General features: G+C 35.6%; 1 protein-coding gene across 13 annotated transcripts in view; it reads right to left on the bottom strand.

Moving 5' to 3' along the window:
- Positions 1-18,673, bottom strand: part of PTPN13 (protein tyrosine phosphatase non-receptor type 13) — a 203,224-nt gene that overhangs the window by 140,531 nt on the left and 44,020 nt on the right. For all 13 annotated transcript variants that reach the window (XM_035709563.2, XM_035709561.2, XM_035709560.2 and 10 more), the window contains exon 2: positions 6,274-6,393. In XM_035709563.2, the coding sequence (XP_035565456.1) occupies positions 6,274-6,388 (115 nt within the window). In that variant the 5' untranslated portion in view covers positions 6,389-6,393. The remainder of the gene's footprint in view (positions 1-6,273; positions 6,394-18,673) is intronic.

The following is an 18,673-nucleotide window of genomic DNA, read 5'->3' as shown; positions in this document are numbered from 1 at the left end:
TATACTTTGTAACCCCTGTATTCTATCCCTTCTTGAACCTCTCATCTCTAAGCAACCACTGATGTGCTTTATCACTATAGTTTAGTTTTAGTTTGCATATTTTAGTTTTAGATCAGAATCATACAGTATTTTTTTCTGTCCAACTTCCTTCACTCAGCATAATTATTTTGAAATTAATCCACAAAAAAAATTCATCCATATTGCTGTATGTATCGATAGTTTGCTCCTTTTTATTGCTGTGTATTGTTTCATTATATGGACATAAAATTTGCTTATCCATTCACCTGTTGATGGACATTTAGTTTGTTTCCAAGTCTTGCCTACTGCAAATAAAGCTTAGACAAGTATCCACATACAAGACTTTCTATGGACATTGGTTTTAATTTCTTTTAAGTATGTAGGAGTGTGTATGATAAGCGTATATTTAACTTTTTAACTTTTAACTGTTAAAAACAGTTTCAAAATGTGAAACTGGATTACTTTACATTCCCACTAGCAGTATATGAAAGTTCCAGTTCCCTGAAGTTCTTGCTAATTCCTGGAATGGTCAGCCTCTTTAATTTTAAGCACTCTAATAGATGTGTAGTAATATCTCATTGTGGCTTTAATCTTACATCTTTCTGATGACTAATGATATTGAGATTTTTGTAGTTCTCCAAAGTCTAATTATTTCATTATTTGAAACTGGAAATCTGTTTATCTTCTTCGGAAAATTAGCTATTCAATTTTTTTGCCCATTTTTGGGGGTTGTTTGCTCCTTACTAATAAGTTTTGAGAATTCTTTATATATTGTGGATAGAAACCTTTTATCAGTTACATCATTTAAAATATTTTCTCCCAGACTGTGACTTCTCCTGTCATTTTCATAATAGGTTAAGAAGGGGGACACTGAGGTGGCTCAGTTGATTAAGTAGTCAACTCTTGGTTTCGACTCAAGGCATGATCCCATATCCTAAGACTGAACTCCAGTTTGGGCTGCGCTGAGTGTGGAGCCTGCTTAAGATTCTCTCTCTCCCTCTCCTATTGTCCCCCACCCCCACCCCAACCCCAACCTCCGCGGCCTTGTGCACTCTCTCTCAAAAAAATTTCTTTTGGCCTCCATGTTCATAAATTATATTGGTCTATGGTTTTATTTTTCTCTAATGTCTTTGATTTTTAAAAATTTTTTTACTCATGAGAGACACAGAGAGGCAGAGACATAGGCAGAGGAAGAAGCAGGCTCCCTGTAGGGAGCCTGATGCAGGACTTGATCCCAGGACCCTGGGATCACAATCTGAGCCAAAGGCAGATGCTCAATCACTGAGCCACCTAGGCATCCCCCTTTGTCTGATTTTGATATTAATGTTGACTTCATAGAATTAGTTGAGAAGTATTTGCTTTTCAGTTTTTTTCAAGTGTTTGCTATAGAATTGCTATTATTTCTCCCATACAATTTTAGAATTCTCTAGTGAAGCAATGTGGGCTTAGGGTTTTCTTTATAGAACATTTAAAAATATACATTAATTCACCTTCATAAATATAGGACAATTCAGGTTGCCTACTTGTTCTTATGTGAACTTTGGTAGCTTTTGTCTTTTTAGGTGTGCATTTCAATTTCAACATTGAATTTCAATTTCCATTTCAATTTTTTCAACTTCTTTGGTCCTAAGTTTCCCTTATTATTCTTTTAGTATCTGTAGAATCTGAAGTGATGTCTCTTTTGTTGCCTGATACTGTTTCTCTAAACATTCTGTTGCTATGGTCATAGGAGAGCTATCAATTTTAAAACTTTATTGTCATGTATACATGGAAGTAATTTTATGGCTCTAAATAGGCTCATAATGACTTATTTCAAAATAGTTATACTATTTCTGCCGATATTAATTTTTATAAGCCATTTGAACTAGGCCTTGTTTCCTTATCTCTAAAAATGATTAGGTGAAATGCATGAAGATCTTCCCAGATCAAAGAGTTTGATTCCATAAATAAAAATATTTATGTATGTGTGGTTCTGAGTTTGTATATTTCCTCTATGTTATTTTTCCCTTTCAGTAGCCAGAAAACTTCCCTGAAAGTACTTATTAATGAAAGTGATTGCACAAAATAAAAAAATGAACTTATTATTTCACTTAATTTTAATAATTAAATAATAGACAATTCTTTAGTAAGACATTTTTACAAGGTGTCCACAAATTCTGCTTTCTTCAAGAACTGAGGGAGAGAGAAGTTCATTTGATATTTGTCTCAGATATGTGCAGTAATTTGTTTTCACTTACACATATAATAAGTGTTTACAATGAAATACAGCCAAAGGAGTCTATACACCCTGCTCTCTGCAACCTTATTCAATATGTTTTCCCCAAAGAATAAGAAATATAACATCTTCTTAATTTTCCAAAGATACTTGCTGTTAACTCTTTTTTTTTGTATGCTGTTAACTCTTTGAATGTTTTATTTTGACAGTGAAGTTTGCTTGTTTTTTAGCACTTGATCAAGATGCTTTATTCTATTTTTAACTTATTCAATTTACTAATTTCATTATTATCTTATTTAATAAACAGGGAGCCAAAAATGACTACATATGAAGGGCTTTATATCCTTGCCTTAGTAAGGAAGATTATCTCTTTACCTCTGATTAGTCATGAAGAAGCAACTTTACCAACAACTAATCATCCACCCTAATATCTTAAAAATCCCTTAGACTCAAAACATCTGTTTTCTGCAAAGAGCAACAGTTCCATAACAAAAAAACAAAACAAACAAACAAAAAAAATCGCTGTTTTGGGGAACTAATATAATTGTAAACTGAATTTTCCAAGGCAGCAATAATTTCAGTTCTAAAGATGATCTAAAGAATGGCATTGTTTTCTTATTATATAGGACCACTCAGTCCTTGCATGAGTTCATCCAGGATTTAAAAGCTAAAATCTTAAATGAATATATTTTCTAACATTGACTATGCCTCCCAATCAATTAATAAAGTGGATTGAGAAGCATACAGTTAGAAAGCTATAATATACAAGGATCCTTAATGAAATTCTTCCAAAACTTTTATTTCATTGCCACATTTAATCTCCTAATTAAAAAAAATAGGCTAAAAAGTAAAATCAGTTGTCTACTGTTTACACGTGATCCCTAAATTACAATACAGATGATTTGAAAATAAAGAAGAAGAAAAGATATACTAGGTAAATTGCAAGAAAAGGAAGCAGAGGTGGTAATATTAAGAAAAGACTGGAAAGAATGTAAGCCAATTTATATTGATAAAATATCCAGTCCATTTAAATTAGTCATTAGCCATTATATGTATTATACAAAATAGCATGAAAACACATGTTGGCAGTATTAAGAAGATAGGCAAAGACATCGTAATAATGGAAGATTTTAACTATCTCTATGAATTTGACAAATTATGTATATAAACTAATGTTACAGAAAAATTTTATTTATTTTATTCATGAGAGACATACAGAGAGAGACAGAGACATAGGAAGAGGGAGAAGCAGGCTTCATGCACGAAGCCCAATGTGGGACTCCATCCCAGGGCCTCCGGGATCACGCCTTGAGCCGAAGGTAGATGCTCAACCTCTGAGCCACCCAGGCATCCCACAGAAAAATTTTAAAAGCACTAGCATTAACATGCCTAATTTGTATCGCAGAAATAGAAAATACACATTCAAATTCCTACGCTATGGAATATTTTACAGAATAGATCATATGCAAGTCCGCAACAAAATCTTTAAAAATTCTAAAAAGTAGTCACACAAGTAGTAGTCACATAGTATTGCACAACACAATAAAACAAAAAAAAAACCTGAAATAAAAGGAGAACCAATGATCAGGATCACCATTCTTTAAATGTGTGGAATTATAGTTTTTAAAAAGTTTTATATTATTACTCCTCTGAAAAGAAACTCATTTAAATATGGTGTCTTTCAATAAGGTCATCCTTAGATATCATTATTCTATGAATAATAACCACAATAATTTATTTTATTTTTTTTAATATTTTGTTTTTAAAAAGGCTAAGAGCCTTAAGTTGCTGGGAGGCTCAAAAAGAGGAAGAAACAACATTTTCTTGATTTGTGTTCAATAATCCCCTAGCGGAAATGCTTATTTCCAGGTCTGCATTCATAGGAATGCATACTGGCACTCATATACTGAAGAGGACACAGGAGCAACGTACAAGTTCAAGAAGATGGGAAAATTGCCATCCATACGAAATGAAACTAAGGTTTATATGATAGATGCAAAAAGATAAAACCAAGAGAAGAAAATGCATTTTAGAAAAACTTTGGGACTCTTGGGTGGCTCAGGGGTGGAGTGTCTGTTTTGGCTCAGGGTGTGAACTCGGAGTCTCGGGATCGAGTCCCACATGGGGCTCCCTGCATGGAGCATGGTTCTCCCTCTGCCTGTGTCTCTGCCTCTCTCTCTTGGTTTCTCATGAATAAAGAAAATCTTAAAAAAAAAAAAAAAAAAACTTCTTAGAGACCATTGTATTTTACTTGCTTTCCCCTTCCTAACATCCCTACTGTTATTGATAAGGATGTCTACTAGAAAACCAAGACCAACACCATTCATTCACAAACTAAGCAAACTAATAATTGTTTTATTTCAATTTGTTATAATAGTCAGAAGAACTTGTGCCCATAAGACATCAAACCAAGGAATGAAAAATTAGAGATTTCAGATAAAATACATCAAATAAGCATAAATTTCTTCTAAATAAATACAAATTTCCAATCAGCAATTATAATAGTTGGTAATTTCTAGACTGCCAAAGAAGCCAAATTCAATTTCTCTATATTACTGATGTTACCCTGTGAATTGGATTGAAGGTGTTATGGTAACTGCTCCCATTGGATAGTGTTTATTTATTTATTTTTTTTGGATAGTGTTTAAAATCTAAATGCCTCACACTTCATTTTATAACATATCAAGTAAGTCTCTTCATTGTAATGTGTCAATATGCTATGTAGTAATTGTATCTTAATGACAGGTACTTTACATTAAGACATTCAATCTCTATTAACATTATAAAATTTGAAAGAACAAAAAACCCTAGGTATTTGCAGTATGCAAGATGCTTTGTATTGCACGAGTCATGGCTAGGGTAGTGATCCAAATAAAAAGAGGTATTATCTTTCCCTCCTTTGAACATCTGTAGTACTTACTGCCCCCATCACTCATTTGGCACAGTTTTGAAGTAGTAAACTCTTGACATGCATCTTGTCTGATGTGAGTGAATTCTTAAGGGCAACAGTGTAATCCTGTACTTATTGGGATCTTCCACACAAAATCTCACAGGCAACAGTTGTTTCTTAAATATTGAACTATTGTTAATTAACTAAAGAATGCCACCAACATATCCTTCCTTCAACAACATCTTTGGAGCATAGTTACTGTTCTATACTCTGGAGTACCCATACTTCCAAATTTTCTGAAAAATTAATATGAAGCAAGCAAAGTACTTAAAATTGCTACATTTTAGGTAAGTGGCATTAGATAAAATGAATACATTTTCTTTAGAGTAATCCTAACTCTAATCAAAGATCTTCAAACACCTAGTTTATAGCAGAATTTGGAGAGCGCTTACACTGTTTCAAATTCCTGTTCCTGGATTAGAAAATAATAGGAACAACAAGAAAGTTTATTACTATCTGTCTCCAAACATTCTTCCTCTCTGCTCTAGACCTTCCTCTACTCAATGAGTGGTCACCCTATCACCTTCCAAAAGGTTCCCATGGCTCATGGTCTTCAGTGTTTCCATTGTATAGTGATTCTCTAACCTGTATCAGAGTATCCTTAAGGACTTTTTAAAGACAAATTGCTGGGCTCTACCCCTACAGTATCAGTAGGGTAGCTCATAGATAGCTTCATCAAGGAACCTTCCTTTTCTTCCTCATGACCAGGTCAAATTCTATTAGGGCTTTTCATAGTCACGGAATTCCTTCCTTTTTAGAACTTGTCGTGGTTGCATTTTTTTCATTTGCTTATATAAGTATTGTGGCTAATAGCAATTTTCTACATCGGATTTCAAGCTCCAGACAGGCAACGTTTTTGGTTTTGATCACCATTATATTTTCAGCACTTACCACAATATTAGGGACAAAGAAGATGTTCAAATGAAGAAGATCTGAGCTTTTTAGCCCAAAGAAAGATAAGAAAAAGTATTCTTTCTATACATTGCCCCCTTATGTTTTTCAGCTACCTGATACTCAAAAAAAAAAAAAAAAAAGAAAAAAAGAAAAAAGGCAGTAAAGAAAAAAAACAAAACAAAACAAAAACACTTACCTTTTCTGAATAATTCTTGGAGACTTTCAGCACTTTGATTTAATACAGCCCATATTTCTTCTTCCTGCAGGGGTCCGCCCCGAACCTCCAGGGCCTCAGCTAGTGACACATGCATATTACCTGAGAAACAAAAAGTAACAGATGGGATACACATCAGCAACTTGTACTGTACTTGTAGTAGTAGAAGTTCTACATCAGTGATAAGAGACTGAGGTTCCTGTCTACCTAATTTCTCAATATGGGCTTCAATCTAGATATAATCCTACAGCTTAAATTCACAGAGAATAAAGGAATTGGGGGGGGGGGGGAGCCTTCAAAACAGTTACTTGCCCTAACCCCATAGAATCAGCTTCAGAGACTGAATTGGAAAATAGGTGGTGACTACTTCATGGGAGGAGACAGAAACTTCAAGGTACCAGAAGGCAGCAAAGTGCAGATGATTAAATCAAAACAGCCAGAATGAACAGAAGGCCTTCCAGATTATAACTCTAGGCTTGGAGTTCCTCCAGCCATGGTGCATGAAGCTGAAGTAAGATAGAACACATTTCTTCCATTCACTAATTGATTCCTATATCTTCAATATATATAGTAAAACTATAAATTTTATACTGAATGGATTTAACTATGTCTAGACAGCTTTGTTACCAACTCACCATTTGCCCTTGGGAAAGTCATTTCACCTCTAAACCTCAGTTTTCCATCTGTGACATAGGAATAATAATAATAATAATAATAATAATGCCATTTTGTGGTATCTATAAAGGGCTAAAAGGTTATTCCTATACACATGCTTTGTAATTAACTCTATAGAAGTTGAATTAATAAAAAATGAGAAGGGTGCCTTTGTGGTGACATTTTTACAGGGTCAATTTTTCCAATAGCATTCAATTAAGTCGGTGATATAATGATACATTTTAAGGTTTTCTATGGGGTACAATAATCTGATTTTCATTGTAAGAGAGGGAAATGAAGCTACTCAATATTATCATAAATAAAGTTTCCTACACTGGCATTCCATGAAAAGAAATTGGTAGGCAGAAGCAGATGGTTTGGAAAAGAAACTAGAGGGAGTAGAAAATGCTAAATCCTTGTTTTCTATAATTATATCCTTCATTAAATTTTAAAATTAACCTATTTTAAAAAAAGCTGTTTTAGACAAAACAGCTTTGTTCACTCAACTAACAGGAGAACTAATATATTTTTTAAATTTACATTTATGGTACTTTAACCCAGACTGAAAAAAAGCAACTCCAGCTACAAATGAGGACAGCCTTGTCCTATTACTTTCCTTTTCAAATGTTTACTAATAATAAAAACAAACAAGTAAACAAACCCACAAATGTTTACTAATAGCATTTTATGCTTAGAATCTACCTTGAGGGGTGTGCACTTAAATGCACAACGTGGTAGTTAAAAGGGAAGATATAAGATATTGCTTAGAAAAAGCCAAAGGCATTTTACTTAGCTTGTACAGAAGTGATTATTTATTTCAGACACTCTCCCAGCCCAAAAAAAAAAAACTGTGTCTTATGCACTTTTAAATGATAGTACATTTTAAAAAAAAAATGATTAGCTTTCTTCATTGCTAAAGACATCTGAGTTAATATCTTCTACATAAAACACTGTCTGAAATTGGAAGTTTCAACAGACGTGTCAAGGTACCATTAGCAATCAAATGCCAACAGGATTTGTTTTTGTTTTTTTTGCTTGTGATTATACCTCATGTATTGTAAAGAAAATGATCTGTATTACACAACGTTTTAAATCTTAAAATACAGGTTTTTACTTATTTTTAAAGAAATAGGTTTTTGGGGATCCCTGGGTGGCTCAGCAGTTTTAGTGCCTGCCTTCGGCCCAGGGCATGATCCTGGAGTCCTTGGGATGGAGTCCCACATGGGGCTCCCTGCATGGAGCCTGCTTCTCCCTCTGCCTGTGTCTCTGTCTCTCTCTCTGTGTCTCTCATGAATAAGTAAAATCTTAAAAAAAAAAAATAGGTTTTTATAATTATTTCCTATAAGAAAATGAAAAAGTAAAAGTAACTTGTAGACATAGAATTTTTTCAGTAGTTTGACTTTTCTATCTATAAAGATTACAAATTATACTTCTGTTGCTTAACTCAATCAGGCTTAAGTATATTTTATTAATTCTCTGTTAATTTTTATTAAAAATTTTTTTCTATTCAGTGTAGTAAGATCTCTCTATGCATCTCTGGTTGGAACTTGTTAGAACTCCAAAGCATAGAGGGAACATTGTTGTTTCAAGCAATATTATCTAGCTAACAGAACATGATATTTATAATTTTGTTTGTGAGAAAAGAGGCTTAAGATTTTAAAAAACTGTCTTACCCCTCTCATCACTCAATCTCAAAACTTAATGTAATGTTAAAGCAGCTTTCTAAAAATCAAACAATGATGCCATGCCTTGTATTGTCTACTATGACCATGTTTGGCAACTGCTTACCATCATCATGCTTCTTTTCTATTACTTTTATTCATCTTTACTATAGCTTTCCAGATCATTAGTTCTGAAAGGAAAGAGAAGACAAGGGAATGAAAGAAACAGAAGTAGAAGGATGAAAAAGAAGTGGAGAAAAAAAAAAGCCTGAAGTTAACCAATAGATGAGGGAAACAGTTTGTCACAAAAATTCTTTTTTTAAAAAAAGCTATCTATCTGACAGGGAGAGAGAGAGCACAAGCAAGGGGAGTGGCGGGCAGACAGTGAAGGAGAATATATGGGGCTCAATCCCAGGACCCTGGGCTACCTAAAGCAAATGCTCAACTGACTGAGCCACTCAGGTGACCCTGTCATGAAAATTCTTAAAAGTGTATTACTTCAGTTACGCACAGTTATAGATAACCTGGTGTACAGATGTATGACTGGGAATTATTTTACTATCAAAGAGATTCTGCTTTATAATAAACATAATTGTATTCTTCACTTTTGTTTCCTTCAATGTGGTTGGCTACATAAATAAGTTTAAGGGAAGACTTTCAAACAAGAAAAATTAATTACATTACATAACCAGAATCATTATTGTGTTTTTAGTGAACACAAGAATTAACTGTCATGACCTTAAAACTATGCCCAGTCAAAGCCACAAAAGCATTCTAACAGATGTCATTTTAATCCGGAGGGATTTGTGGCACTCACAAATAGGAAGCATAGAAAAGTGATTCCAAAAAGATTGAAATAGTAAACAGATTAACTGAATCCCATCAAGTCATGTAACAACCTGCCTGGGGGGCAGACTAATGAATTAAGTATGTTTAAGTTGATTCTAAGGAATAGGGCTCCAAGATCATCCTATTTTAAGAACAAAACAACTATAGAATAGAGTTCTGTGTGTGCCATTAGTTTGGGGCAAAGATCCACTCATGACCCTGGCTAAGGACTTCTTTGGTCATTAAGAAACTCTAAGTTGAAAAAAAATAAAAAATAAAAATAAAAAAAAGAAACTCTAAGTTGAGAAAACAACATCCAAAATTATACATACCTTTTAACCTAAAAGGATTCACAATGAAGTTTATAAAGAGAAGCCAACTCATATATTAGTATTTTAAATTTAAAGAATTTGTGGGGTGTCTGGGTGGCTCAGTTGGTTAAGCATCCTGAATCTTGCTTTTGCCTAGGTCATGATCATGGGATTGAGCTTTGTGTCGGGCATCCTATGGGGGGGGGGGGGTCCTGCTGCTTGAGATTCTGTCTCTGCCCCTCCCTCTGCTCATATACACTCTCTTTAAAATAAATAAATAAATCTTTAAAAAGTAAAAAATAAAATGAACGAATTTGTATGTATTTGGTATGTTGTTTCTAATGTTTAAGAGAAATAGTTCAGGTAGAGTGCCAGATACGCTTTGTGATGCCAATTTAAAAAAATGTAATTAAGAAAATGAGTTCAGACTTGTATTTTAGGAACTCCTGGGTGGCTTCACATCAGATCATGACTCAGGTCATGATCTCAGGGTCCTGGGACTGAGCCCCTGCTCAGTAGGAAGTCTGCTTCTCCCTCTGCCCCTCCACCTGCAAGTTTTCTCTCTCTCTTTCTCATATAAATACATAAAATAAAAAGACTTGTATTTTAAACTAAAAATGCCACTGGAACATCTCAGAGAAATTAAATCTTAACATACTTTTAAGTTTTCATTCATTGGATTTTTTTTTTAAGATTGTATTTATTTATTCATGACAGACATAGAGAGAGAGAGGCAGAGACACAGGCAGAGGGAGAAGCAGGCTCCATGCAGGGAGCCTGATGTGGGACTCGATCCCAGGTCTCCAGGATCACACCCCGGGCTCGATCCCAGGTCTCAAGGATCACACCCTGGGCTGAAGGCGGCGCTAAACCACTGGGCCGGCGGGGCTGCCCCAGATTTATTTAAGTACTCAGGAAGGTTTTTTGCTCAGATAACTGAAATACTTTTTTCTAAAGATTTATTTATTTATCTTAAAGAGAGAGAAAGAGAAAGCACAAGTGGGAGGGGCGAAGAGAGAGGAGAGAGAGAATCTCAAGCCGACTCCACAATGATGTGGGGCTTGATCCTACAATCCCAAGATAACCACCTGAGCCAAATGTTTAACTGACTGTTTATTTCAGGCACCCCTGAAACACTTCTAAAACCTGACTTTTAATTGTATGAGTGCGGTTTAAAACATTTAAGAAAATTTAACTAATAAAGTTTGAAAATGTGCTTATATACCCCAAGAACTCCTTAAAAGTAACTACTAAAATCTTCTGCAAGTATAATAAAATAATTAAATTGACCTTAGACGTTTAAGAACTAGGACTTTGAATTTTTAATTTAATAAAAAATTTAAAATAATATTCAATAAGCTTTTCTTCATACAGTAATACTTCAAAGGCCATTTTTTTAAAAGATTTATTTATTTATTTTAGAAGAGAGAGAGTGTGTGCACACATGAGTGGGAGAGGTGGAGGGAGAAGGAAGGAGAATCTCAAGCAGACTCTGCACTGAGCATGGATCTGATGCATGGCCACTTGGGGCTTGATCTCATGACTCTGATCTCACTACCCTGAGATCATGACCTGAGCCAAAATCAAGAGTCAGATGCTCAATGGACTATACCACACAGGTGCCCCCAGAAACTTTTTTTAAAGTTAGAAAATCAGTTAACCCAGAAAATCACTCTGGGTTATACAAAGCTTTCTTAGATACAATATCATACGGAAAAGGGAACCTTCTTACATGGTTGATGGGAACAAACTCCGCAGCCACTCTGGAAAGCCACTCTGGAAAACATACCTCTGGTATGGAGATGTCTCAAAAAGTTAAAAACACAGCTGCTCTACAATCCAGCAATTATACTACTAGGTATTTATCCAAAGAATACAAACATAGTGATTTGAAGGGGCACATGCACCCTTGTGTTTATAGCAGCAATGTCCACAACAGCCAAAATACTGAAAGAGCCCAGATGTCTATCGACAGATGAATGAATAAAGATGTGGCATATATACATGCAACGGAATATTACTCAGCCATCAAAAAGAATGAAATTTTGCCATTTGCAACAACGTAGATAGAATTAGAGGGTATTATGCTAATCAAAATAAGTCAGTCAGAGTAAGACAAATACATATGATTTCACTCATGTGGAATTTAAGAAATCAAACACATGAACATATGGGAAGGGAAGGAAAAATAAAATAAGATGAAAACAGAGAGGGAGGCAAATCATAAGAGAGTCTTAATTCTAGGAAACAAACTGACAGTTGCTGGAGGGGAGGTGGGTGGGGAGATGGGGTAATTGGGGGGCATTAAGGAGGGCACTTGATGGGATGAGCACTGGGTGCTATGTGCAACTGATGAATCACTAAATTCTATCCCTGAAACTAAAAAAAAAAAAAAAAGATACAATATTCAAATGTGTGATTCGTAAAAGAAAAAATGATAAATTGAAATTTAACAAAATCAAAACCTCTGCCCTTTGAAAAGAACTTTTATTTATTTATTTTTTTTAATTTATTTATGATAGTCACAGAGAGAGAGAGAGAGAGGCAGAGACACAGGCAGAGGGAGAAGCAGGCTCCATGCATCGGGAGCCCGACGTGGGATTCGATCCCGGGTCTCCAGGATCGCGCCCTGGGCCAAAGGCAGGCGCCAAACCGCTGCGCCACCCAGGGATCCCTGAAAAGAACTTTTAAAAGAATTCTTAAAAGCCACAACTTAAAGGAAAGTATTTGCAGATCACATAACTGATAAAAAATTTATATCCAGGATATATATAAAGAATTATCAAAAGTCAAAAATGGGAAAATAATCCATTTTTTTTTAAATGGGCAGGAGATTTGAATAGACACTCAGCAAAGAAAGTATATGATGGCAAATAAACATGAAAAGATGCTCAGCATCATTAATCGTTAGGAAAATGAAAAATAAAACAACAATACAGGGCAGCCCGGGTGGCTTAGAGGTTTAGCGCCACCTTCAGCCCAGGGTGTGATCCTGGAGACCCGGGATCGAGTCCCATGTTGGGCTCCCTGCATGGAGCCTGCTTCTCCTTCTGCCTGTATCTCTGCCTGCCTCTCTCTCTCTCTCCCTCTCTCTCATGAATAAATAAAAATCTTAAAAATAAATAAATAAATAAATAAATAAATAAATAAATAAATAAATAAATAAATAAAACAAGACACTGTTGCATAGCTATCAGGATGGCTAAAATGAAAAAGACTGTACAAACTGAATATTAACAAGGATGTAGAGAAACTGGAACATTTATATGTTGCTAGTGGGAATGTAAAATGGTTCCCTTTGGAAAAAAAATTTTTTTTAATTTTTATTTATTTATGATAGTCACACAGAGACAAAGAGACAGAGAGAGAGAGAGAGAGAGGCAGAGACACAGGCAGAGGGAGAAGCAGGCTCCATGCACCGGGAGCCGGACGTGGGATTCAATCCCGGGTCTCCAGGATCACGCCCTGGGCCAAAGGCAGGCACCAAACTGCTGCGCCACCCAGGGATCCCGAAAAATTTTCATTAAAAGTTTTTTTTTTTAATTAAGTATAAGCCTACTACATGGTCTAGTCATTCCACTCCAAGGTATTTACTCAACAGAAATTGAATCACACAGCTATAAGAAGACTTACATGCAATGTTCATTGCAGCTTTGTTTGCAACAGCCAAAAACTGGAAACAAGCAAACGTCTACCAACAGGTGAATGGATAAACAGATTTTAGCATATTTCCACAATGGATTATTAATCAGCAATAAAAATGAATGAACCTTTATTGAAACATGCAACATCATGAATCTCAAAATAATGTGCTGAGTAAAGGAAACTAGACAAAAATGTACATGATTTATGATTACATATGTAAAAAATTATAGAAAATGTAAGCTTATTTATAGTTAGAGAAAGCAATTCAGTTGTGGGAGGATGGCTTGCCCTGTGGAGAAGTATGTGGGAGTGATTATAAAGGGACATGAGAAAATGTTTGGGGATGATGGATCTGTTCATTAACTTGTGATTATGGTTTCATAGATGCATACATATTTCATAGTTTATCAAATTGTATAAATATGTATCATTTATTACATATATGTCAATTAAGTCTCAATAACATTGTTTAAAAGAGAAAAAACTAGCTAAACCTGACAAAAGTGAGATAGCATTGCTTATATTTGTCCCATGAAGCTGTCTGAATAATTTTTACTTTCAGAAGAAACTAAGCCCCAACTTCAGGTAACACAGATTAAAAAAAAAAAAAGACTTGGTTTCTACATGTTAACTTCTCCCATTAATAAAAAGTCTGTAAGACTACAAAAAACAAAATCTATGAAGAAAGTCTAAGATCTTCCCTCTTCAAACAGCCAAAGCATATCTAAAATGCCATGTAATTTAGATGTTAGTAAAATTAGAATTTATACATTGATAACACTATCTTTTTAAAAACCCATTATTCAAGATAACCATCCTTTGTTTTCTCTCAACTTCTAATTTTGTAAGCAGTTAAACCCAAAATAATCACAATAATCAGAAGACCTGTTAAGTAATGTGAATTATTCTACCTTTTAACTATTGATCCAAAATGGTCAACACCAAGACAGATATATTCAAAGTAGAAACAATAAAAGCACTTTGAGTCTAGAGGACTCAAAGCTAATCTCTCTAAATAAATAAATACATTACAATTTCTTTCTATTAGGGTGTTGGTACAGATAGATCAGATAGTGGGGAAAAAGCATTATTATCTGATATAGTTAGGAAAGATTAAGAAGAATTGGGATTTTTAAGAGAAAAAGATAAAATTCAGTGAAGTTTGAACTTCATGTTGCCTTAAGATAGAAAACAGCATGTGCTAAACATTTTTATTGAAGTTGGAGCAATGCTTAATATTTGTCAACTTTTCCATTATACTTTTCCAGTGAGAAAAGAGAAACTAAAACACAAGTCTAAATTGCATTTTTGGGCCTCTGGCTCATGTCAACCACTTATCTAAATAGAAATCATATATGCCTGTTCCCTGTTTTCAAAGACAGCTTCAAAAAACAAGAAGAAAAATACTGAAATTCTTAACTCTCTCTGTATCATTTAAACTTTGGAGAAAAGTAAAACGGAAGGGAAAATCCCTAATTTCACATGTTACATTTCTTCTCACCAACTGGGAAGTACCAACAGAAAGTAATGTAATGGTAGAATTTCAGTTTTGAGTATTGTCTTTCTACCCCTCCTACCCACCAACTGACTTTTGCTAAGATCCTTGCCTTAGAGTACTTACTGTTCTTCCTCAAGAAATGTAGACTTAAAGTGTATCGGAGTGAACAGCCACTAAAGGAAACAAATATGCATAAAGCATAAAAGACTAAGAAAAAAATATTTGTCCATTATACCATAATAAACAAATTAGTGTGGTAGGCACAACTTTAAAATTGCCCTCAACATTCCTTTCATGTTGTATACTGCCTATGTTGGGGCACACACCAAAGACCAAGGGGTGGCCTCTAGGAGTGGACAGTGTACTCCAGCCAACAACCAGCAATAAAATGGTCCTGCAATCACTAGAAATTGGAATTTTAACAACCAGGGAGCTTGGCATAGGATTCTGAGCCTCAAATGATACTGCAGTTCCAAATAACAACTTGATTTCAGTCTGCTTAGATCCTGAAAAGGGGAACCAGCTACTCCATACCCAGACTCTGACCAACAAGAAATGAAAAATCATAAATTTGTGTTGCTTTGAGATGCTAAATTTTAGGCTGATAATTTGTTACATAGCAACAGAAAAGTAATATGGACCTGGGTACCTGAACATGGGATGCTGCATTAGCAATAAAAATGTGAAAGTGGCTTTGGAATTGGATATTGAGTAGAAGATATAAGAATTTTGAGAAGCATGATAGAGAAAGTCTAACTTGCCTAGAATAGATTTTTAATAGACATGTGGATCTTAATCTGGATGCTGCTGGTAAGGACTCAGAAGGAAATGGGGAACAATTTGCAGGCAGACCTTGGAGATATTGTAGGTACAGTTTCAGACCACCACAATAAAATGAGTATTGCAATAAAGCAAGTCAGATGAAATTTTTGGTTTCCAGGGCAGATAAGTTATGTTTATATTAAATCTATTAAAAGTGTAATAGCATTATGTCTAAAACAATGTATACACCTTAACTTAAAAACTTTATTGCTAAAAAATGCTAACTGGTATCTGAGCTTTCAGTGAGCTGTCATCATTTTGCTAGTGGAAGGTCTTGCCTTGATGTTGATGGCTGCTGACTGATCAAGGTAGTGGTTACTAAAGGCTGGGTGGCTGTGGCAATTTCTTAAGATAACAGTAAAAATACCACATTGATGGACTTTCATAAATGATTCCTTTGTACATGCAATAATAGCATTGCACCCATAGCAGAACTTCTTTAAAAACTGGAGTCGGGATGCCAGGGTGGCTCAGCAGTTGAGTGTCTGCCTTCAGCTCAGGGTGTGATCCTTAGAGTCCTGGGATCAAGTCCCACATCAGGCTCCCTGCATGGAGCTTGCTTCTCTCTCTGCCTGGGTCTCTCCCTCTCTCTCTCTCTCTCTCTCATATGAATGAATGAATAATGAATAAAATCTTTAAAAATAAAAAATAAATAAAAAATAAAAACTGAAGTCAAGGGATGCCTGGGTGGCTCAGTCAGTTGAGTGTCTGCCTTCTGCTCAGGTCATGGTCCCAGGGTCCTGGGATCAGGTGAAGTCGGGCTCCCTGCTTAGTGAGGAGTCTGCTTCTTCCTCTGCCTCTCCCCCACACCCTAGCTTGTACTCTCTCTCGTTCACTCTCTCTCTCAAATAAATAAATAAAATCTTAAAACACACACACACACACAAAAACAAAAAAAAAAACAGAGTCAAGCTGGGGCACCTGGGTAGCTTAGTTGGTTAGACATCCGAATCTTGATTTCTGCTCGGTCATGTGTGGGATGGAGCCCTGTGTTGGGCTATGAGTTTAGCAGGGAGTCTGCCTGAAATTCTTTCTCTCCTCACTCTGCCCATCCCCCTCTCATGCGACCACACTCTCTTTTTCTCAAATAAATAAATCTTTAAAAATAAATAAAATACTGAGGTCAATTCTCTCAAACCTTGCTCTATCAACTAAATTGATGTAATATTCTAAATCCTTTACTGTCATTTTGACAACCTTCACAGCATCTTCACAAGGAGATTTCATCTCAAGAAATCACTATCTTTGCTCATCCATAACAAGCAATTCCTCATCTGTTAAAGTTTTATCATGAGATTGTAGCAATTCAGTCACATCTTTAAGCACCACTTCTGATTCTAGTTCTCCTGCTATTTGCACCACATCTGCAATTACTTCACCACTTGCACTCCTCAAAGTCATCCGTTAGGTTGGAATCAACTTCTTCCAAAAGTCCTATTAACGTTGATATAGTTCCCTCTTCCTCATGAATCACGTTTTTAATGACATCTAGGAAGGTGAATACTTTCCAGAAGGCTTTCAATATATTTTTCAGAGATCCATCAGAGGAATCAGTATCTATGGCAGCTATAATAAGCCTGACAAAATTATTTCTTAAATAATAAGACTTAAAAGTCAAAATACTCCTTGATTTACGGGCTGCAGAATGGATGTTGTGTCAGCAGGCATGAAAACAACATTCATCTTGTACATCTCCGTCAGGGCTTTTGGGTGACCAGGTGCATTGAAAATGAGCAGTGATGTTTTGAAAGGTATCTTCTTTTTCTGAGCATGTAGGTCTCAACAGTGGGCTTAAATATCCAGTAAACCATATTATACACAGATTTGTTGTCATCTAGATTTTGTTGTTCCATTGAAAATATAGGCAGGTTAGATTTCACATCATTTTTAAGGACCCTATGATTTTCCAAATGGTCAATGAGCATTGGTTTCAACTTAAAGTCACCAGCTGCATTATCCCTAACAAGAGAGTCAGCCTATTCTTTGAAGCCAGGCATTAACTTTTCCTCTCTAGCTACCATTTCATCTACATTGAAAATCTGTTTCCCAATGCCTTCATTAACCATCTTAGTTAGTTAGATATTCTGGATAACTTGCTGCAGCTTCTACATCAGCACATGCTGCTTCACTTTTACTTTTATGTTATAGAGATGGCTTCTTTCCTTAAATCTCATGAAATAACTTCTGCTAGCTTCCAACTTTTCTTCTGCAGGCTCATCACTCTCAGCCTTCAGAGAACTGAGGAGAATTGGAGCCATGCTCTGGGTTAGGCTTTGGCTTAAGGGAATGTGGTGTGGCTGGTTTGATCTTTTATCCAGGCCACTAAAACTTTCTCTGTAAGAGCAATAAGGCTGTTTCACTTTCTTATCATTCCTGTGTTCATTAGAGTAGCATTTTTAATTTCCTTTAAGAACTTTTCCTTTGTATTTACAACTCGGTGACTGGCACAAGAGACCTAGCTTTTGGCCTATCTTGGCTTTTTCCTTACTAAGCTCAATCATTTCTAGCTTTTGATTTAATGTGAGAGACATAGGACTCTTCCTTTCACTTAAACACTCAAAGATCATTGTAGGGTTATTAATTAGCCTAACTTTAGTATTTTGTGTCTCAGAGAATAGGGAAGTCTGAGGAAAGAGGGAGAGAGATGGGGGAACAGTCAGTTAGTGGAATAGTCAGAGTACAAGCAACGTTTATCGATTATATTCACCATCTTATATTGGCACAATTTGTGACATCCCCAAACAACTACAACAGTAACATCAAAGATTACTGATCACAGAGCACTATAACAAAATAATTTAAAAATTTGAGGGATCCCTGGGTGGCGCAGCGGTTTGGCGCCTGCCTTTGGCCCAGGGCGCGATCCTGGAGACCCAGGATCGAATCCCACGTCGGGCTCCCTGTGCATGGAGCCTGCTTCTCCCTCTGCCTATGTCTCTGCCTCTCTCTCTCTCTCTCTGTGT

The sequence above is a fragment of the Canis lupus genome, chromosome 32, assembly GCF_003254725.2.
Source record: "Canis lupus dingo isolate Sandy chromosome 32, ASM325472v2, whole genome shotgun sequence".
Taxonomy (NCBI): Eukaryota; Metazoa; Chordata; class Mammalia; order Carnivora; family Canidae; genus Canis; species Canis lupus.
This window is presented reverse-complemented; position numbering and strand designations above follow the sequence as displayed.